This window comes from Gymnoscopelus microlampas (genome assembly GCF_963454915.1).
Source record: "Gymnoscopelus microlampas genome assembly, chromosome: 8".
Taxonomy (NCBI): Eukaryota; Metazoa; Chordata; class Actinopteri; order Myctophiformes; family Myctophidae; genus Gymnoscopelus; species Gymnoscopelus microlampas.
The window spans coordinates 47,372,025-47,394,506 of record NC_139945.1 but is presented as its reverse complement, the minus strand read 5'-3'; the positions used below and the strand labels follow the sequence as shown (position 1 = coordinate 47,394,506).

At 41.4% G+C, this 22,482-nt stretch overlaps 1 protein-coding gene across 5 annotated transcripts in view; it reads left to right on the top strand.

Annotated features, from left to right (window-relative positions):
• col4a4 (collagen, type IV, alpha 4) overlaps positions 1-22,482 on the top strand; it is a 141,020-nt gene that overhangs the window by 32,620 nt on the left and 85,918 nt on the right. For all 5 annotated transcript variants that reach the window (XR_014601356.1, XR_014601357.1, XR_014601358.1 and 2 more), the window contains 14 exons: positions 11,755-11,889; positions 12,100-12,144; positions 13,646-13,762; positions 16,004-16,072; positions 16,547-16,582; positions 18,572-18,634; positions 18,748-18,783; positions 18,943-18,984; positions 19,160-19,240; positions 19,598-19,642; positions 20,087-20,149; positions 20,454-20,498; positions 20,795-20,848; positions 22,175-22,235. Coding sequence is in view for 1 of the 5 variants with exons in the window: in XM_084065334.1 (XP_083921460.1) it covers positions 11,755-11,889; positions 12,100-12,144; positions 13,646-13,762; positions 16,004-16,072; positions 16,547-16,582; positions 18,572-18,634; positions 18,748-18,783; positions 18,943-18,984; positions 19,160-19,240; positions 19,598-19,642; positions 20,087-20,149; positions 20,454-20,498; positions 20,795-20,848; positions 22,175-22,235 (892 nt within the window). In the remaining 4 variants the exon portion in view is untranslated. The remainder of the gene's footprint in view (positions 1-11,754; positions 11,890-12,099; positions 12,145-13,645; positions 13,763-16,003; positions 16,073-16,546; positions 16,583-18,571; positions 18,635-18,747; positions 18,784-18,942; positions 18,985-19,159; positions 19,241-19,597; positions 19,643-20,086; positions 20,150-20,453; positions 20,499-20,794; positions 20,849-22,174; positions 22,236-22,482) is intronic.

Genomic DNA, 22,482 nt, shown 5'->3' with positions numbered 1-22,482 from the left:
AGATCGGCTATTTTCACAAGAAAGTATGTCATACATAAAAAACAACTACTCTCAAAAGCATTTCGTGTTATTGTCTAAACATTGCACATGTCTGAATTAACAGGGTCATGTTTTGTACAATGCAATTTAAATGTGAACTGTAATAAGTGGGATTCGAACCAGGGACCTTCGGCACATGAGACTCACACTCTACTGGTGGAGCTATCCAATACACAGCCTTAGACAGTGAAAAGGGAGAATCCAACAAAACAAAACAAAAGCGCGAATGAAGTACGTCGTACATTGAAAATAACTACTTTCAAGTATGCATTTCTCGTCATCTTTAACAATTGCACATGTATTCATTGATATAGTCATGTTGTGTGCAATGCAATTATAATTAAGTCTACCTGAGGTGGGATTCGAACCGGCTACCCTATGGTTTCAAGGCAGATGATTAAGCGATCAAGCTATTGAACCAACACACCTGAACCTGTGAAAAAGGGCGTCAAACATGTATTTGACACAGTTTCATGCAAATTGCTCAGAAATCCTGGATTTAAATGTTTTTCAAACTGCTCAAAATTGCAGACAATCTAAGGGCAGAGCTTACTGGTCAAAGTGATACATGTGTTCCTCATGAGTCAAGGCACATGTGTAAGCAGGTTTAACGGCTGTCGGCCAAACGAGGCATGACTTTTGCCTGTTTAAAGTTTGCATTTTCAAAAAATTGCTATAGCGCCCCCCTTTGACCAATTGGAGTAAGATTGGTTTCAGTGATACTTGGAAGGACCCTCTACAATATTGCAAAGTGTCAAACAAATGTGAGTCTGCATGTATGTGTTAGGGGCAGATGAAAAATTAAAATAAAGCTGCAATTTTCATTGGCTTATAAAAGCTTAACGTTTTCACTTATGGAAAATCCGCTTGGTTACGTCTGTCGGCATTGGTCCAAAGTTCATGTGTATACAGTTTCGTACAGATTGCTCATAAATCCCAGGAGGAGTTAGATTTTTACTGCTTTTTACTGCTTTTCATAGAATTCGAAATGGTGGGAGATCTAAAGGTCAGAGGTCAAAAGTCAAACAGTGAAAGTTGTTAGGCATGAGGAGACGCATGTGTGTATCGAAGTTTCATGGCTGTAGGTCGAACAGGGCATGAGCTGTACCTGTTCAAAGTTGGCATTTTCAATTGAGTGCTACAGCGCCACCCTTTGGCCAATGGTTGTGAGTTTCGGGTTTTCGCCGTTTGGCATAGCCCTCTACCATATTGCCGAATTTCATAAGAAGTGACCAGGCGGTTAGGCCAGAACTGGCAAAAACGGCGGAAGAATAATAATAAATATAGCTGCAAGCAGCGATAATATGGGGCCAGGAGAGAGAAATGATAATTCCTTTAACAGGTCAGTTCATGAAAGTCCTTGCGGTCTTGTTTCCAATGAGTGCCTGTGAGCAATTAGGGGTTAAGAGTCTTGCTCAGGGACAAATTTCATTTCATCGACACATTTGCTGACCTGGCCTGGAATCGTACCTGGGGCAACCAGAGTCTCTGGCTCCCTAGGCGGGCTCACTAACCACTCAGCTATGGCCACCCCTCAGAGAGAGAGAGAGAGAGAGAGAGAGAGAGAGAGAGAGAGAGAGAGAGAGAGAGAGAGAGAGAGAGAGAGAGAGAGAGAGAGAGAGAGAGAGAGAGAGAGAGAGAGAGAGAGAGAGAGAGAGAGAGAGAGAGAGATAGATAGAGAGAGAGAGAGAGAGAGAGAGAGAGAGAGAGAGATAGATAGATACGGAATAGATTGAAGAGACATAGAGAGAGACAAATGGAATAGATTGAAGAGACAGAGAGAGAGACATGGAAACGGAATAGATTGAATAGAAAGACATGGAAATGGAATAGATTGAAGAGAGAGAGAGAGAGAGCGCCATGGAAACGGAATAGATTGAGTCATGTTTTTTGCATTTCAACTTAAATGAGTCTGCATCAAGTGAGGCTTGAACCGGCAACCTTACGGTCATGAAGCACTCTTAGGTAGCTGCAACACTACCTATAGTGCTATATCTTTGTCCAGGCTGATATTGTCTGTTGAGGATCACAAACTCTTGCCTTCTGTCATGACCCAAGCCCCTGTTTCACTAACACTAAGATAAGGATAAGGATAATTCCTTTTAACAGGTCGTTCATGAAAGTCCTTGCGGTCTTGTTTCCAATGAGAACCTGTGAGCAATTAGGGGTTAAGAGTCTTGCTCAGGGACAAATTTCATTTCATCGACACATATGCTGACCTGGCCTGGAATCGAACCTGGGGCAACCAGGGCCTCTGGCTCCCTAGGCGGGCTCACTAACCATTCAGCTATGATCACTCGTTCACAAACCATTTACCAATGAAGAAATTGTACATCTTCTCAGAACCAAAATTAGTGAAAGTAGCCGATCTACAAGCTCACAAACCATTAAAAGTTGTCAGATTGTACATTGGCTATTTTCACAATGAAGTATGTTATACATTGAAAAAACATACTCTCATTGCTATCTGAAAAGTTGTGAGATTGTAGATCAGCTGTATGTAAAAAACACTCAATTAAGTATTTCATGTTATCTTTAACAATTGCAGATGTATTCATTGATAGTCATGTTGTGTGAAATGCAACTCAGATGAAGCCTGCACCAAGTGAGGCTTGAACTGGTGACCTTCAGGTTGTGGGGCACACATTTAAGCGAGAAGCCACCAACAGACAAGAACCTGTGAAAAAGGAGATCACACAGATCATACAGTTTCACGCAAATAGCTGAAAAATCCTGGGTTTAAGTGTTTTTCAAACTACTCAAGATTGCGGACAATCTAAGGGCGGTGCTTACTGGTCAACGTGATAGATGTGTTCCTCATTAGTCAAGGCACATGTGTAAGCAGGTCTAATGGCTGTCGGCCAAACGAGGCATGACTTTTGCCTGTTTAAAGTTTCAATTTTCAAAAAATTGCTATAGCGCCCCCGTTTGACCAATTGGAGTAAGATTGGTTTCAGTGATATTTGGAATGGCCCTTTACATTTCTGCAAAGTTTCAAAGAATGGTAAGTCTGCATGTATGTGTTAGGGGCAGATGAATAATTGTCATAAAACTGCAATATTCATTGGCTCATTAAAGCTTCATTTTTTCACTTATGGAAGATATTTTGCAAACGTTTTTTGGTATAGGTCCAAAGTTCATGTGTAAAAAGTTTCGTGCAGATTACTCAAAAATCCCAGGAGGAGATAGGTTTTAACTGTTTTTCATATAATTCCAAATGGTGGGAGATCTAAAGGTCAGAGGTCAAAAGTCAGAGTGTGAAAGGTGTTCAGCATGAGGAGACGCATGTGTGCATCGAAGTTTCATGGCTGTAGGTCAAACACGGCATGAGTTGTACCTGTTCAAAGTTGGCATTTTTCAATTGAGTGCTATAGCGCCACCTTTTGACGAAAGATTGTGAGAATTATTTCTTGATCGTTTTTCATGACCATCTATCATATGGCCGAGTTTCATAAAAAGCGACTGCACGGTTCAGCCAGAACTGCCAAAAGTGGCAGAAGAAGAAACGGAAATAATGCGAATAACAATATGGGTCCATGCTGGAAGCCTGGCCCCATAAATATAGCTGCAAGCAGCGATAATATGGGGCCAGGAGAGAGAAAGAGAAATGATAATTCCTTTAACAGGTCAGTTCATGAAAGTCCTTGCGGTCTTGTTTCCAATGAGTGCCTGTGAGCAATTAGGGGTTAAGAGTCTTGCTCAGGGACAAATTTCATTTCATCGACACATTTGCTGACCTGGCCTGGAATCGTACCTGGGGCAACCAGAGTCTCTGGCTCCCTAGGCGGGCTCACTAACCACTCAGCTATGGCCACCCCTCAGAGAGAGAGAGAGAGAGAGAGAGAGAGAGAGAGAGAGAGAGAGAGAGAGAGAGAGAGAGAGAGAGAGAGATAGATAGATAGATAGATAGAAGAGACATAGAGATAGATGGATAGATAGATAGAAGAGACATAGAGATAGATAGATAGATAGAAGAGACATAGAGAGAGACAAATGGAATAGATTGAAGAGACAGAGAGAGAGACATGGAAACGGAATAGATTGAAGAGAAAGACATGGAATAGATTGAAGAGAGAGAGAGAGCGCCATGGAAACGGAATAGATTGAGTCATGTTTTTTGCATTTCAACTTAAATGAGTCTGCATCAAGTGAGGCTTGAACCGGCAACCTTACGGTCATGAAGCACTCTTAGGTAGCTGCAACACTACCTATAGTGCTATATCTTTGTCAAGGCTGATATTGTCTGTTGAGGATCACAAACTCTTGCCTTCTGTCATGACCCAAGCCCCTGTTTCACTAACACTAAGATCACTCGTTCACAAACCATTTACCAATGAAGAAATTGTACATCTCCTCAGAACCAAAATTAGTGAAAGTAGCCGATCTACAAGCTCACAAACCATTAAAAGTTGTCAGATTGTACATTGGCTATTTTCACAATGAAGTATGTTATACATTGAAAAAACATACTCTCATTGCTATCTGAAAAGTTGTGAGATTGTAGATCAGCTGTATGTAAAAAACACTCAATTAAGTATTTCATGTTATCTTTAACAATTGCAGATGTATTCATTGATAGTCATGTTGTGTGAAATGCAACTTAGATGAAGTCTGCACCAAGTGAGGCTTGAACTGGTGACCTTCAGGTTGTGGGGCACACATTTAAGCGAGAAGCCACCAACAGACAAGAACCTGTGAAAAAGGAGATCACACAGATCATACAGTTTCACGCAAATAGCTGAAAAATCCTGGGTTTAAGTGTTTTTCAAACTGCTCAAGATTGCGGACAATCTAAGGGCGGTGCTTACTGGTCAACGTGATAGATGTGTTCCTCATTAGTCAAGGCACATGTGTAAGCAGGTCTAATGGCTGTCGGCCAAACGAGGCATGACTTTTGCCTGTTTAAAGTTTCAATTTTCAAAAAATTGCTATAGCGCCCCCGTTTGACCAATTGGAGTAAGATTGGTTTCAGTGATATTTGGAATGGCCCTTTACATTTCTGCAAAGTTTCAAAGAATGGTAAGTCTGCATGTATGTGTTAGGGGCAGATGAATAATTGTCATAAAACTGCAATATTCATTGGCTCATTAAAGCTTCATTTTTTCACTTATGGAAGATATTTTGCAAACGTTTTTTGGTATAGGTCCAAAGTTCATGTGTAAAAAGTTTCGTGCAGATTACTCAAAAATCCCAGGAGGAGATAGGTTTTAACTGTTTTTCATATAATTCCAAATGGTGGGAGATCTAAAGGTCAGAGGTCAAAAGTCAGAGGGTGAAAGTTGTTCAGCATGAGGAGACGCATGTGTGCATCGAAGTTTCATGGCTGTAGGTCAAACACGGCATGAGTTGTACCTGTTCAAAGTTGGCATTTTTCAATTGAGTGCTATAGCGCCACCTTTTGACGAAAGATTGTGAGAATTATTTCTTGATCGTTTTTCATGACCATCTATCATATGGCCGAGTTTCATAAAAAGCGACTGCACGGTTCAGCCAGAACTGCCAAAAGTGGCAGAAGAAGAAACGGAAATAATGCGAATAACAATATGGGTCCATGCTGGAAGCCTGGCCCCATAAATATAGCTGCAAGCAGCGATAATACGGGGCCAGTGAGAGACAGACAGACATAGAAACTGGAGAGAGAGAGAGAGAGAGAGAGAGAGAGAGAGAGAGAGAGAGAGAGAGAGAGAGAGAGAGAGAGAGAGAGAGAGAGAGAGATGGAAACGGAATAGATTGAAAAGAGACATGGAAACGGAATAGATTGATGAGAGAGAGAGAGATGGAAACAGAATGGATTGATTGGACATCTCAACCTATTGCCATTGACAGGAATCGAATTCTCAATCTTCGGACTAATAGGCTTCAACACTACCTATAGTGCTATAGCTTTGTCCAGGCTGATGTTGTCTGTTGAAGATCATAAACTCTTGCCTTCTGTCATGAACCAAGCCAACACTAAGATCGTTCACAAACCATTTACCAATAGAGAAATTGTATGTCTCCCCGCAACCGAAAACCGTGAAAGCAGCTGATCTACAAGCTCAGAAACACGTTGCTATCTGAAAAGTTTTGAGATTGTAGATCGGCTATTTTCAGAATGAAGTATGTCATACATTGAAAAAGCGTACTCTCAAATAAGCATTTCAGGTTATCTTTATCATTTGCACATGTATTCATTGATACAGTCATGTTGTTTGCAATTCAACTTAAATGAAGTCTGCATCAAGTGAGGCTTGAACTGCGACCTTGAGATTGTGAGGCACTCATTTAAGGGAGACGCCATTGGACCAACAGACAAGGAACTGTGAAAAAGGAGACCACACAGATGATACAGTTTCACGCAAATAGCTGAAAAATCCTGGGTTTAAGTGTTTTTCAAACTGCTCAAAATTGCGGACAATCTAAGGGCGGAGCTTACTGGTCAAAGCGATAGATGTGTTCCTCATGAGTCAAGGCACAAGTGTAAGCAAGTTTCACGACTTTCGGCCAAACGAGGCATGACTTTTGCCTGTTTAAAGTTTGCATTTTCAAAAAATTGCTATAGCGCCCCCCTTTGGCCAATTGGAGTGAGATTGGTTTCAGTGATATTTGGAATGACTCTCTACATTACTGCAACGTTTCAAAGAAATGTGAGTCTTGCATGTATGTGTTAGGGGCAGATGAATAATTTTCATAAAACTGCAATAGTTAAAATCTATTTCCTCCTGGGATTTTTGAGTAATCTGCACAAAACATTTTACACATGAACTTAGGACCTTTGCCGACAAAACAAAAGCGGCGGATTTTCCATAAGTGAAAAAAATGCAGAAGTTATGAGCCAATGGCTGTTTTTCATATAATTCAAAATGGTGGGCGATCTAAAGGTCAGAGGTCAAAAGTCAGACCACGAAAGTTGTCGGGCATGAAGAGACGCATGTGTCTATCGAAGTTTAATGGTTGTAGGTCAAACAGGGCATGAGTTGTACCTGTTCAAAGTTGGCACTTTCAATTGAGTGCTATAGCGCCACCCTTTGACGAATGAGTGTGAGAATTATTTCTTGATAGTTTTTCATGTGCATCTACCATATGGCCGAGTTTTGTAAAAAGCGTATGCACGGTTAAGCCAGAATTGCCAAAAACAAGTCTTTTTCAAACTGCTCAAAATTGCGGACAATCTAAGGGCGGAGCTTACTGGTCAAAGCGATACATGTGTTCCTCATGAGTCAAGGCACAAGTGTAAGCAAGTTTCACGACTTTCGGCCAAACGAGGCATGACTTATGCCTGTTTAAAGTTTGCATTTTCAAAGAATTGCTATAGCGCCCCCCTTTGGCCAATTGGAGTAAGATTGGTTTCAGTGATATTTGGAATTACCCTGTACATTTCTGCAAAGTTTCAAAGAAATGTGAGTCTGCATGTATGTTTTAGGTGCAGATGAATAATTTTCATAAAACTGTAATAGTTAAAATCTATCTCCTCCTGGGATTTTTGAGCAATCTGCACGAAACGTTTAACACTTCAACTTTGGACCTCTGCCTAAAAAAAATTCCAACGGATTTTCCATAAGTGAAAAAATGCAGAAGTTAGGAGCCAAATTCAAAATGGTGGGAGATCTAAAGGTCAGAGGTCAAAAGTCAGAAGGTGAAAGTTGTTCAGCATGAGGAGACGCATATGTGTATCCAAGTTTCATGGCTGTAGGTCAAACAGGGCATGAGTTGTACCTGTTCAAAGTTGCCATTTTCAATTGAGTGCTATAGCGCCACCTTTGGACGAAAGATTGTGAGAATTATTTCTTGATAGTTTTTCATGACCATCTACCATATGGCCGAGTTTCGTAAAAAGCGACTGCACGGTTCAGCCAGAACTGCGAAAAGTGGCAGAAGAAGAAGAAGAAGTGACAGAATACTGCCAATAACAAAACAGGTCCAGAGCTGAGCTCTGGCCCCGTAATAAATCATAGATCAACAAGTCCTTGATTAGCCCTAAACTAAGCTTTATTTAACCCTATGGTGCTCATTTCACTGTGAAATGGAATAGATTAGATTCAAAGTGTCATTTGAAAAAAAAATATATATATATATAGCTGCAAGCAGCGATAATACGGGGCCAGGAGAGAGAAAGAGAAATGATAATTCCTTTAACAGGTCAGTTCATGAAAGTCCTTGCGGTCTTGTTTCCAGTGAGGGCCTGTGAGCAATTAGGAGTTAAGAGTCTTGCTCAGGGACAAATTTCATTGACACATTTGCTACCCACTGGCCTGGAATCGTACCTGGGGCAACCAGAGCCTCTGGCTCCCTAACCACTCAGCTATTGCCACCCCTCAGAGAGAGAGAGAGAGAGAGAGAGAGAGAGAGAGAGAGAGAGAGAGAGAGAGAGAGAGAGAGAGAGAGAGAGAGAGAGAGAGAGAGAGAGAGAGAGAGAGAGAGAGAGAGAGAGAGAGAGAGAGAGAGTTAGATAGATAGATAGATAGATAGATAGATAGAAGAGAGAGAGACATGGAAAATGAATAGATTGACGATAGAAACGGAATAGATTGAAGAGACAGAAAGAGAGACATGGAAACGGAATAGATTGAAGAGAAAGACATGGAAACGGAATAGATTGAAGAGAGAGAGAGAGAGAGAGAGAGAGAGAGAGAGAGAGAGAGAGAGAGAGAGAGAGAGAGAGAATAGATTGAAGAGACAGAAACATGGAAACGGAATAGATTGAAGATAGAAACGGAATAGATTGAAGAGACAGAGACATTGAAACGGAATAGATTGAAGATAGAAACGGAATAGATTGAAGAGAGAGAGAGAGCCATGGAAACGGAATAGATTGAGTCATGTTTTTTGCAATTCAACTTAAATGAGTCTGCATCAAGTGAGGCTTGAACCGGCAATCTTGCGATCATGAGGCACTCTTAGGTAGCTGCAACACTACCTATAGTGCTATAGCTTTGTCCAGGCTGATATCGTCTGTTGAGGATCACAAACTCTTGCCTTCTGTCATGACCCAAGCCCCTGTTTCACTAACACAAAGATCACTCGTTCACAAACCATTTACCAATGAAGAAATTGTACATCTCCTCAGAAGCAAAACTAGTGAAAGTAGCCGATCTACAAGCTCACAAACCATTAAAAGTTGTCAGATTGTACATCGGCTATTTTCACAATGAAGTATGTTATACATTGAAAAAACATACTCTCATTGCTATCTGAAAAGTTGTGAGATTGTAGATCAGCTATTTTCACAATGAAGTATGTAAAAAACACTCAATTAAGTATTTCATGTTATCTTTAACAATTGCAAATGTATTCATTGATAGTCATGTTGTGTGAAATGCAACTTAGATGAAGTCTGCACCAAGTGAGGCTTGAACCTGTGACCTTGAGGTTGTGAGACATACACTTAAGCGGGACGCTATTGGACCAAGAGACAAACCTCTGAAAAAAGAGATCACACTGATCATACAGTTTCACGCAAATAGCTGAAAAATCCTGGGTTTAAAGGAGAATTCCGTTCATTTTAACTGTTATGTTTGATGTGCGTCAAATCACTTACCAACGTAGAAATGAAAATCGCGTGACTCCACAGATCCCCCTATCGACCCCCACCGTTGGCATGATAGTAGGATAGTGGATAGCCCAAATTCGCCTATTTTAACAAATGCAAAGTCTGTTTTTTTGCTTCTAGTACTCATTGTTGAGTCCCATGATAATGTAACAGGCGCTAAAACTCCGAGAAGCTAACGGCTAATAACAGAACGAGCTAATGCTGGGGCTGCTTATCTCTCTGCATGGCAGCCCCAGGTTGCCAGGTCGGGAGAGAAACCGGCAACCAGCATTAGCTTGTTCTGTTATTAGCCGTTAGCTTCTCGGAGTTTTAGCGCCTGTTACATTATCATGGGACTCAACAATGAGTACTAGAAGCAAAAAAACAGACTTTGCATTTGTTAAAATAGGCGAATTTGGGCTATCCACTATCCTACTATCATGCCAACGGTGGGGGTCGATAGGGGGATCTGTGGAGTCATGCGATTTTCATTTCTACGTTGGTAAGTGATTTGACGCACATCAAACATAACACTTAAAATGAACGGAATTCTCCTTTAAGTGTTTTTCAAACTGCTCAAGATTGCGGACAACCTAAGGGCGGTGCTTACTGGTCAACGTGATAGATGTGTTCCTCATTAGTCAAGGCACATGTGTAAGCAGGTCTAATGGCTGTCGGCCAAACGAGGCATGACTTTTGCCTGTTTAAAGTTTCAATTTTCAAAAAATTGCTATAGCGCCCCCGTTTGACCAATTGGAGTAAGATTGGTTTCAGTGATATTTGGAATGGCCCTTTACATTTCTGCAAAGTTTCAAAGAATGGTAAGTCTGCATGTATGAGTTAGGGGCAGATGAATAATTGTCATAAAACTGCAATATTCATTGGCTCATTAAAGCTTCATTTTTTCACTTATGGAAGATATTTTGCAAACGTTTTTTGGTATAGGTCCAAAGTTCATGTGTAAAAAGTTTCGTGCAGATTACTCAAAAATCCCAGGAGGAGATAGGTTTTAACTGTTTTTCATATAATTCAAAATGGTGGGAGATCTAAAGGTCAGAGGTCAAAAGTCAGAGTGTGAAAGTTGTTCAGCATGAGGAGACGCATGTGTGCATCGAAGTTTCATGGCTGTAGGTGAAACAGGGCATGAGTTGTACCTGATCAAAGTTGGCATTTTTCAATTGAGTGCTATAGCGCCACCTTTTGACGAAAGATTGTGAGAATTATTTCTTGATCGTTTTTCATGACCATCTATCATATGGCCGAGTTTCATAAAAAGCGACTGCACGGTTCAGCCAGAACTGCCAAAAGTGGCAGAAGAAGAAGAAACGGAATAATGCCAATAACAATATGGGTCCATGCTGGAAGCCTGGCCCCATAATAATAATAATGAAAGTGTAGAGATGTAATAGGGTTCGAAGCCTGATAGGCTCTCGAAACCTAATAAATGAAGCTGTAGTACTTTATTTCATTTTCATATAGATAGATACCTTTATTGATAAGTTAGAGTTAAAGTACTGTCATATACAGCAATACAAGGCAATAAAAACAATAAGAAGCACTGTGAATACAGAAACACTATACAATAGTGTATACAGTACCTACGTATACAACTATCCTGCACTATGGAAAAACTACGACACAGGTTACAGTGACCTCACCCTATCCCGCCCAGAACAAATAAAGTGTCTATTACAATCAGTGCAATGCGAAAATAAAAGTGACAGTGTTCACAGTGCAATCAGTACAATAACCATACCCTAAAAGTGTCATTAGAGGTCAGAGTCCTTGATACATCTAATATAATATTCCAAGTTATGTCACGGTTGACCTGGCAGAGCGACCACTGTCAGTACTGTAGAGAATGAAGGCTTCTGTGAAAAGCCTACAATGGAGCAGATTATAGCCAATGCATTTGGCATGACAGTTTTCCTCAAAAATCGCAATATATGGCCTTGATTACAATATCACAATATATTGAATCATGGTTGCCTACCACTGCCCTAGTTGCTAACTGCAGCAATCTGTGGTTGTACCGGGCAGCTCCTAGTGGCCAACTAAAGAAATGTGTGGTTGTACTGGACAGGTCCCATGTGACCAACAATAGAAGACTGTGGTTGTTCTGGCCAGCTTGCAGTGGCTAAAAGTAGAAGACTGGTTGCAGTAGATGAAACACAACTGCAGGTTTTTATAACTTCTCTCTCTCCCAGGGTGCACCAGGGCAGCAGGGATTGCAAGGGCCCCATGGGACGCCAGGATTGCCAGGTCCCCAGGGACCAAATGGAGAGAAGGGTAACAGAGGAGACGAGGGCCCCCCAGGATCTGCAGGACTGAAGGGAGATACGGTAAAGATAGACGGACTGACGGACGGACGGACGGACGGACGGACGGACGGACGGACGAGATACAGTAGATAGATCGATGTTACATTGTGTCTGTTAGTTATCTTTGTGTGTGTGTGTGTGTGTGTGTGTGTGTGTGTGTGTGTGTGTGTGTGTGTGTGTGTGTGTGTGTGTGTGTGTGTGTGTGCGTGTGTGCATGTGAGCGTGTTTTAGGGGTCAGTAGGAGTACCTGGATATCATGGTGTGGACGGCATTCCTGTGAGTACAGACAATTTCACTTTGCTTCCAGAAATGATTTGTCTCGGTCTCATCCTGTAGTTTATTTGATGATTATGAACTAGTGTGACCAGATCCAAACTGTGTGGGACAGAAGTGTGGGTGGGGGGGGCTTGATGTCATATAAAAAATCCACCATACTGTAGGCCTAATGTATCGTTGCTGTCCGGCAGGAACCAGCTAACTCAATTTTTCCGCTTTTGCATTTTCTTTCCATAAATCAGTGCTATTGAACACCCTTTACATCTGTGTGTTGATTGAAAAAATATTGAACCAATGAAAGGTATTAAAAAGCACTTCTGACAAAACCAGCTAACTCCATTGGATCCTCAAACTCTCTGCTAAACCAGCTAAGTCCACCAAAGGGGGGTGGAGTTAGCTGGTTTTGCTGACTCTAGGCTCCACCCCCTTTTGACCTCCAACCTCATTGTGAGCTTTGAGGTCCATTTAGCTGTTCTTATCAATGATGAACAAAACCTCCTAACTCCACTTTTTGTTTTGTTTTTGTCATTTCCTGAAAAGTGAACATTTTGGAGTCAGCTGGTTTCTGCCGGACAGCAGAGATATCCAAGGCTACAGCAGGTTAATTTGTTATTAACCTGCTGTAGCCTTGCATATTTCTCATGTTATTTTAACAGGCTTAAAAACACATCAGGAAAAGACACAAGAGATAGACTGAACTCTACTTTCAGGATAGGCTTACAGTAGCCTGGTAAAGCCCCTCCCTGTGGAAAATCTCATTTCCATTTGATTTCAGGAAGGGCATGAGGGCTTGTTTGGCTTTTTTTCGTCGGCCACCAAGTGGACGATCATATCAGCGCCCTTAGCCTGATAAAGCCCCTCCTCGCTCATCGTTCTGTGATGACAGCGAAAGTTGGCCAATTAGGTGGCGAGTTTGAGTGAACCCGAATGGATCTGAGTGCAGCCGACGGCAGCCATTGTTTTCTGTCCGCTGTTTTCGGTTTCAGTTTTAAAACTTGAAAACGCTCTCAAACGTCTTTTTTGAGGCACGGAATTTACTTTTAAGATATCGTTCGGATAGAATTTAGTTGTTTAACTCCATATATGTGGTCAATTAATCATGGCAGAGCCTATTTAAAAATAAAAATTCAGAGAACCGGCAGGGGCAGGGAGTGGCACGCATGTATCCGAATACAGCAACCTGTTTTCGGCAGCGCCACTTCAAAAGTCCCCTTGCGTCACCTTGGCTGGTGGTGGAGAAAACAAACTGCTGATTGGCTGATGGGGAACAAACTGCTGAATGGCTGAAGGGGTTGTCAGTCAACGGTACTAATCCAGCCCAGCTCCCAAATTGCCCATACAGGCCCTCATGCCAGACTCCTTCCTGAAATCAAATGCAAATGAGATTTCCAGAGGGAGGGGGGTTTACCAGGCTAGGCTTACAGTACATTGTTGTTCTTACTTTATTCTGTACTTGGTTGAATTTTGCGTGCATGTGTGTGGTGTGTTCTGGTTATTGTAGGGGCATCCTGGACCAGGTGGCTACCCAGGATATCCAGGGTTAGATGGCTGCAATGGAACCAGAGGAGAAACCGGTAGACCTGGTCCAGAAGGACCCACTGGACCTGACGGAGAACCGGTAAGAATCTGTCCCGAGAAGGTGCCACCCAATGCAGCCTCTCTTACAGGTCATAATGAATTCTTAATGCGTGAAGACTAGAGGTTCGGACCGCTACGTGGCCCTCACGTCTAGAGTTCATAGACAACACACTCCATATTTGGGCGTAGCTGCTTTGGGAACTCCTTAGTACATGGTTATGGCTGAGTCACTGATTGAGTCGTGATGGCGTCGTCCAAACGCCCGCCTGTCCTCCCTGAAGCCAATTTTAAAATAGGATTATTGTATTTTATCATTATTATTAGTAAGTTTTATTTGAATAATATAACAAATGAGAATGTAGAATAATAAATGTTTAACATATTAATAATATAAACTTTATGTTTTATCAACTGTCATTGACATTTTCAGATTCTTCTTTAAGAAGATTAGTTAACATTCTTTGAAAAGTTAAGATGCGTCTGCTAAATGCCTAAACTATAAACTGTAAACTGTGAGGAGGACCGTGCTAGTTAAGGCAATCAATTGTACATGGTTCAGCCCTTCATTTCAGGTTCTAGAACGCTGTTTGAATATTTAAATCCGGCGTTCTCTACCACTGAAAAGGCGAGTCGCATGTCACCCCAACTACGCTCTCTGGGGGGGGGGGGGGTCCCAAATCCGCTTTACTAATATACAGTATATATATATAATCTATAACTGTGTATATCCAGGTCTTGGTATAGCACGAAAATGCAGTCCAGTATACATTATTTTGTCACGGCCGTCGAGATGGTACAGTGATACACCGCATGTGTTAGGTCCGATTCTGTGACCTGCCGAAATTGCAGTGATGGCAGGACGCAACGGACATGAACAGAATTCAATAGGTAACCAAATCCGGTGTAACACGCGACACGTTACATCTAACCAGTAAGACTCCCTAATCGGGAGATAAGCGACCGTAGGTCACATGTATACAGAAGAGGGCTGTAACGGCGATTGGTTCCTAGTTGTGTGGGCAATGTATAGTTTTGTTTGGTGGTCTAAGAAATGTGGTGGCAGGCATGTTGATGACATGAGTGTACACATACTGTGTAGTGTGTAGCAATTTGCGTGTTTTTAGGGGCAAAACTGTAGGAGTAGTGGGCAAAAATGTGTTGTGAAAAGCGGCCTGAAGGTGGCGCTAGAAGAGGGCCATGTGAGAAATTAGGGGTGGGGTGTCCGCGTTGCCTTGGCGGACGAATAGGTACCGGCCGCGGCTCTCCCGGACGCTCCTAGCCCGAGTTACGGCATTTTATGTGAGCTGCAGTGGCAGGGGGTCCTCCACTGGGGGCGCCACCACTTTTGCATCCGTTCTGGAGCACCAGGAGTGGGTGGTCCCCGGGAATGCCCCGTGAGCAGCCCCGTTGGGGTGGTCATTTGGTAATTTGTCCACATGTGCTCATTTTTTACACTTGGGGGTCCCCGAGGCAGCTGGGGGTCCCTGGAGGTCCGGGGGTCCTTGGAGGGTGTAGTTTGGCAGGTAAGGAGTGTGTGTGCAAAATCTGGCATGGATCGGGGCAACGGGTGCGGAGATATGAGCAGGGCAAAAGTGTGACGGGACGTGTGTGACGGAGGCAAAAGTGTGACGGGACGTGTGTGACGGAGGGACGGACGGACACCTGGAGCAGGTTTCTATAGTAAATGCGACCTACGGTCGCAATAAAACTTGTATACAGGTGAGCACACACAACATCTCGCATGTAAAGGATAATTCCTTTTAAAAGGTCATTCATGAAAGTCCTTGCGGTCTTGTTTCCAATGAGAACAATTAGGGGTTAAGAGTCTTGCTCAGGGACAAATTTCATTTCATCGACACATATGCTGGCCTGGCCTGGAATCGAACCTGGGGCAACCAGGGCCTCTGGCTCCCTAGGCGGGCTCACTAACCACTCAGCTATGGCCACCCCAAATGTAACCCTAGTAACAGTAGAAGAGCGAGATGGTGTGTTGACTGTGCAGACAGGCAGCTACGATGGCTGAGCATAGTGGCTAGTGACTGTTTATTCCATAGTGGTTTGTTCTGTGCGCCGTGCGAGTCTGGCCGCAGTGGTCCGCAAAGCATTCGCTGGTGGTCCGTGACCACCTGCCTCAAAGCAATATTGATTTCATTTGATAATGTGCCCATCCCAAGCAACCGCGGGTCAGAAACGACATTATTTCACGGATAAATAATGTACGCCTTTTCTATCAGGGTGTCTTTAGACCTGTTTATTTACTGTTTTGTTGATGTTTCTTCAGGGATTTCCTGGATTAAAAGGCTTTCCAGGAGATCCTACTATTCACTTCATCCAGTTCCCCGGAATACATGTAGGTACCACCAATAATACTCCATATATTACACCAACCTTGGTCCCCCTATTACCAGACCTTATAGAGGAGCAGCAGGTGCACTACTCTTTTGACGTTTTACTGTGTAGAGATTAGGGATGTCAACATTGACAGTTTGGATATTAGTTTTTACGATTAGTTTGTATTTAAATATCTTTGAATTTCATTTGCCTATAATTCACAAAATACAAGTTGCTTATTCTTGGATGCAATATCTAGGGTCAGGAATGCAGTTGATACTCCCTCCCTCTGTTTGTCCACACGGGGGCAGTAGACCACAGAGAACAAACAGTAGTATAAGAGGTCCTTGCCAGGATAGAATACTAGCAGTATTGGAGATGCTGGTAGGATAGAAACTCCAGGAGTATGGGTAAAATATTACCTGTGATAAAATCATTTGTTTTCTTGTAAAATATGTCTTTCCTGTTGTAACTAGCTGTTTCCTCACTGCAGGGGGATGTTGGAGTTGCGGGACTTCCTGGCCGTCCGGTAAGTTAAAATTATTTGACAGACGTCTCATAAAACAGTAGTTTTTCTTTGCACTGTATTGTCATAAAAGGTCAAAGGTCATGACGCAGGCTATGTACTGTATATCTAGTAGTAGAAACAGCCTCTGGATTTCATGTCTTAACTAAGTTAACCACCACTTAAAAAACATTACACAGTGAGATGATGTGGACATTAATTGGTTATTTATTGACATTTTAATCAATTTGTGTATGTTAAAACATTACAGATGCTAGCTCTCAGTGCCATTTCTGAGGCAAAACTAAAGTCTATGAATGGGAAATCCTGAGCATCCAGCTGATTATTATTATTATTACTTAAAAAAATACATTAAGAGTGTTATTTGTGTATTTGTTTAATTTGACTTTTTAATTAGTATTTTTAGTTGCATGTCTGTATTGTATTTGCTTTGTCCAGGACCCCAGGAAGACTAGAGGCTCATTCATGTGTCTCGAATGGGATCCTTTAATACACATACCATTCAACTTAGTCTTCACTAGTACTGATCGTATATAGTGCATATAGTAGATTATGCCTATCAAATTAAGAAATATTTAGGAAACATAGGGGGGAAGAAATTGTATTAATTAATAGGAACAAAGGAAATATGTATTACTAGTTCTCCTGACATCCACTAGAAGGGACGTAGTTTTTATTACCCAAAACATTTCAAAAATATTGATTTTATTTTATTCAAAAGTAGGCCAATTTTAGTTCTGCAAGGTCACAATGTGTCACCATGCGACACATTGCTAGCTCTATTTAAAGTAAGTATATTGGGCAAGTTGTGAAGAATCCATAAGGTTGGAGAAGGCGTCTCACCATTATGATGCACACAATGAGTGAGTGGATTTTGTCACGGTGCGACTCAGGAGACCCAAATGTTGAAACAGACAGTCAGAGGCAGAGATGGTCAAATGCACAAGGATGTATTCACCAAAACTCACGAACACAAGGAGAATAAGCACAAGAAATATACTGAGCATACTAGGAGAACAGAACACTGCAGCAACAATTACGAACTCACGAGGGAACCCTAGCAAGAGGGTATAAATAGACCAGGACTAACTAGACATACAGTAGGTGACCTCAACTACAATTAGTCCAGGGGCCAAGCCATATTTTGGTACCACCTAAGGTGACCGTAAAGTTTTTGTATTTTTGTCTTCCTACATGTCTCTAGTTTATATTTTGGTATGATAACCCTTCCAATCTTGTAGCTTAATGGCAGTTATCACTACCTACCGGCTAATGTATCCGGTAGGACACACAAAGTAGAATCTTTGTGTCTCCTACCGGAAATACACCCGGGCATCAAAATAATGCGACAAAAACCAAAATATATCCATGTATTCAAGGCTTCATGGGGTGTGCAATTGATAGAAAATAAATCATTTTTTGGGTGAACTCCTCCTTTAAGTTTCCCAGGGGGACTCTCTACCCATTCAGCTATGACCACCCTAGACCGAAGGAGGGTCAACTTTTACAAGCTTATGGAAAGCAGTCTTTTTGCAAACACCAAAAATCTGAGAAGTTATCAATTGCACACCCCATGAAGCCTTGAATACATGGATATATTTTGTTTTTTGTCGCAATAATTGGATGCCCGGATGTATTTCCGGTAGGAGGAGACTGTCTCCTACCGGATACATTAGCCGGTAGGTAGTGATAACTGCCATTAAGCTACAAGATTGGAAGGGTTATCATACCAAAATATAAACTAGAGACATGTAGGAAGACAAAAATACAAAAACTTTACGGCCTTAGGTGGTACCAATTTGTGAAAATATCAGTGTTGGCCCCTGGACTAAATCCACACATGGTTAGGTTAGTTATGTATATAAGCAAGCAAGTAAAACCTACGTACACCATAGAAAACAGGAAACACAAAATATCACTACAAAATAAAACACAGAGACAGATCCTGACATAATTATAAAATACTTTATTACAATACTCTTTGTGTCACAGGGAGAGCAGGGTCTGCCTGGTCCTACAGGTCCAATTGGTCCAGTTGGACTGGATGGAACGAATGTGAGTCTAAAGATCTTTTTTGTTATTATTATTCACAAAGAAATGCGCCTGATGCACAATATTAAAATTGTCTATCTCTCTACATCTGTCTGTCTGTCTGTCTGTCTTTCCAGGGATTCCTTGGTACTAAAGGTCTCAGAGGACCTCCTGTAAGTTCTCATATGATTTTAATGAGGAGAATGATAATCATATATTAAAATGTAATTACATTTACATTCTACAGTATGTATGATTTATCATTCATATTCAGCACAACATCAATCCACAGGATTAATCATATCTTCCTCTCCTCCCCATTCCCTCCTCAGGGAGAGAAAGGCAGGTCTCTGCCAGGACAGAAAGGAGAGGAGGTAAACATTAGTAGCATTGTAATAATGTATTATTATCATTATTATAAACCATATTATTATTATTATTATTATTATTATTATTATTATTATTATAAAACATATTATTATTGTAATACTGTTATAGTATTATGATTATATACAGTAGTAGTACCATTGTAACACTATTATTTTCCAGGGAGACCAGGGTCCTCTGGGGCCTCCGGGGCCGTTTGAGTATATCGACCCTCCAGTGGACCTTTATATCAAAGGCGAACAGGTACACAGAATACTGCTGACAACAGGTACACAGAGTACTACTGTACTGTAAGTACTGCTTACAACATGTACACAGGTTATTACTGTAAGTATTGCTTACAACAGGTACACAGTACTACTGTAAGTACTGCTGACAACAGGTGCACAGAGTACTACTGTAAGGACTGCTTAAAACAAGTACACAGAGTACTACTGTAAGTATGGCTTACAGCAGATACACATGTTTTGTTTATAGTAATATGTGGGTTTTGTTTAATAGTTCTATGTGGTTTTGATTATAGTATAAGTAGAATGGGGTTTTGTTCATAGGTCTATGTGGTTTTGTTCTACATCATTCTAACTGTGATCTGTATTCTAGGGGATTAAAGGACAGAAAGGCCAGTGTGGAACCAACGGACAAAATGTAATTAATCAATCAATCATTCAATGAAATCAATCAATCAATCAATCAATCTATCTATCTATCTATCTATCTATCTATCTATCTATCTATCTATCTATCTATCTATCTATCTATCTATCTATCTATCTATCTATCTATCTATCTATCTATCTATCTACTGTCTGTCTGTCTGTCTGTCTGTCTGTCTGTCTGTCTGTCTGTCTGTCTGTCTGTCTGTCTGTCTGTCTGTCTGTCTGTCTGTCTGTCTGTCTGTCTATTACATTTTCAATCAACCAATAGTAATGATCAGAGACATAGTGGACGTGCATGTGTGTGTGTGTGTGTGTGTGTGTGTGTGTGTGTGTGTGTGTGTGTGTGTGTGTGTGTGTGTGTGTGTGTCTGTGTGTGTGTGTGTGTGTGTGTGTGTGTGCGTGTGCGTGTGTGTGTGTGTGTGTGTGTTTCAAGGGTTTCACTCCATTACCAGGCATCAAAGGAGAGACAGGAATCCCAGGATTTCCTGGTCTGAGGGTAAGACAATAACATGTACACACGTACACACGTACACACGTACACATACACACACTTCCAGGTTCATTTGATGAAGATCATTTGTACAAACTTAAAACTAGGGATGAGCGGGCCTTTGCAGTGGTCCCACTCTTTGGAACGCTCTACCTTTGAATATAAAAGATGCTGAGTCAGATGACTGTTTTAAGAGTCTGTTAAAAACACATTTGTTTCGTAAGCACTTTGTTTTATAACGTTTTAACTTTGTGCATTTTTTTTCCTTGCATGACAATATTCAGAGAGAACTATCTGTCTTGTTTTTCAGGGTTACCCTGGAAAACCCGGTCTCCCAGGGTTACCAGGATTTAAGGTGTGTCTCAGACAGGAAGCAAGCCATGATTACAGTTGATGCTAACTGTTGGCAGGCAACAATTGTATTACTTGACGATTAATTGTCACACAAATAATTGTGATTTAATCGTATTTTAGGCGTTGAACATTGGGACATATTAAAAAAATGCATTTCTGTTTGGCTTTAAGGCTTTGTAAATAAAAGTTGCACAGGGCAGATAATATATGAACTTTTTATTTTTTGTCACTGACACTGATCAACCAGTAGAGGGCAGCACAATAATCTACTATATGAACTGTTGTCTGTGTTCACAGGGAATGCTGGGCAGTCCAGGGCTTCCAGGTCTGATAGGAACTGATGGACCAAAGGTTAGAACTAGAATACTATGACTGTTTACTAAATTACTGCTGCTACTACTACTACTACTACTACTACTACCACCACCACCACCACCACTACTACTACTACTACTGCTACTACCACTACTTAACTTAACTTAACTTGCCATCTCCCACAGTAAGACGACAGCAGGACTGGTTACAGTTCATTTTCAAATGTATTTGTTTTAATTATCCACGGTATCTCAAACAGTATATGGATCATTTCACTTCTAAACATCAACTGAGATATTGTTCACAGGCTTTCTTTCCAACAGTATCTAATTCAGTTTCAAAAAAATCCTTTAGGGTTAAAGCTCCTTCTGACTGGAACAATCTACCTGTTCATATTCGGTCAATAACATCTCTTCAATTGTTTAATTCTCACCTTGAAATGACCTGTTCATGTTATCACTAATTATCAGTATAGAGCGTGCCAAAAATCCTGAAGGGGCGTCAACAAGTGTCTTTTGGTAGCGGCAGACATCTTTGAGGGGTATAAACCAGGTTGACTTAACATTGCCCAAAACAAACATGTCTCCGCGACTATGCCACGCCCCCCCGTGGTGACCACACGTTGGCACGCTCTATAACAGATCTATATGACGCAATGATTCATATATGTGCTCTGTGTATTGTTGTGTTATTGTTGTATGTTTTGTTTCCCTCCCTTGGTTGATGTTGTTTGAATTATTATAATTTTTTCTATCTTCTAAATATATGTATTATTATGTAATTGTGGACCCCCTTGAAAACGAGATGGTTCATCTCAAGGGGTTATTCCCAGTAAAGAATTTCAACACATTACTACTACTACTACTACTACCACCACCACTACTGCGTGCTACTTGCTTGATGTTCTGTGTAAAGCACATTGAATTGCCTCGTTGTTGAGATGTGCTATACAAATAAAACTGCCTTGCCTTGCCTTGGCTTACTGCTACTACCGCTACCGCTACCGCTATGCTACTGCTACAGTACTGTGTTCTTTGAAAATGTTTGGTTGTTCTGTTGCTTCATTAAAGGACTAGTAGTTCGGGCATTGTTTCACTGTTCTCGCTATTACTGTCCAGTCTTTTTTTATGATTACATTTTTGGTGCCAATTGGTGCCCAGCCCAGTGCTGGTTGAGGGCCCCATGTGTCACTGGTTCGACCGTTAAGCTGCACCCTTTAAGCTTCACATGCAGAAATGTCACTCATAGGGGACAAAAAAGGCTGACATTTTATGGAAACACATTGGTGCACCTGTTATACACTTAAATGTGTCTCAGACGGTTCTTTACAACACAAATGATTTGTCTGTGTCTGTTTCCCAGGGCGTTACGGGAGAGCAAGGCCCTAAAGGAGCCACAGAGTATAAACAAGTTGACAGCAATGGTAAGAAAGAAAGAAAGAAAGAAAGAAAAGTTCTGCTGTCATCTGTTCCACTTCAGTTTGTTCCTCGCTTTTGTCCTCTCTTTGATCATCGCCTCTCCTCTCTTCTGCTCTCCCTTCTTTTCTCTTCTCTTCTCCTACCCTATATCTTCTTTATGCTCTTTATTTCTCCTCTCTTGTCCACTCCTCTCCTGTCCTTTTCTTCTCCGCTCATACAGTATCCTTTCTTCTCCCGTTTCTTATCCTATCC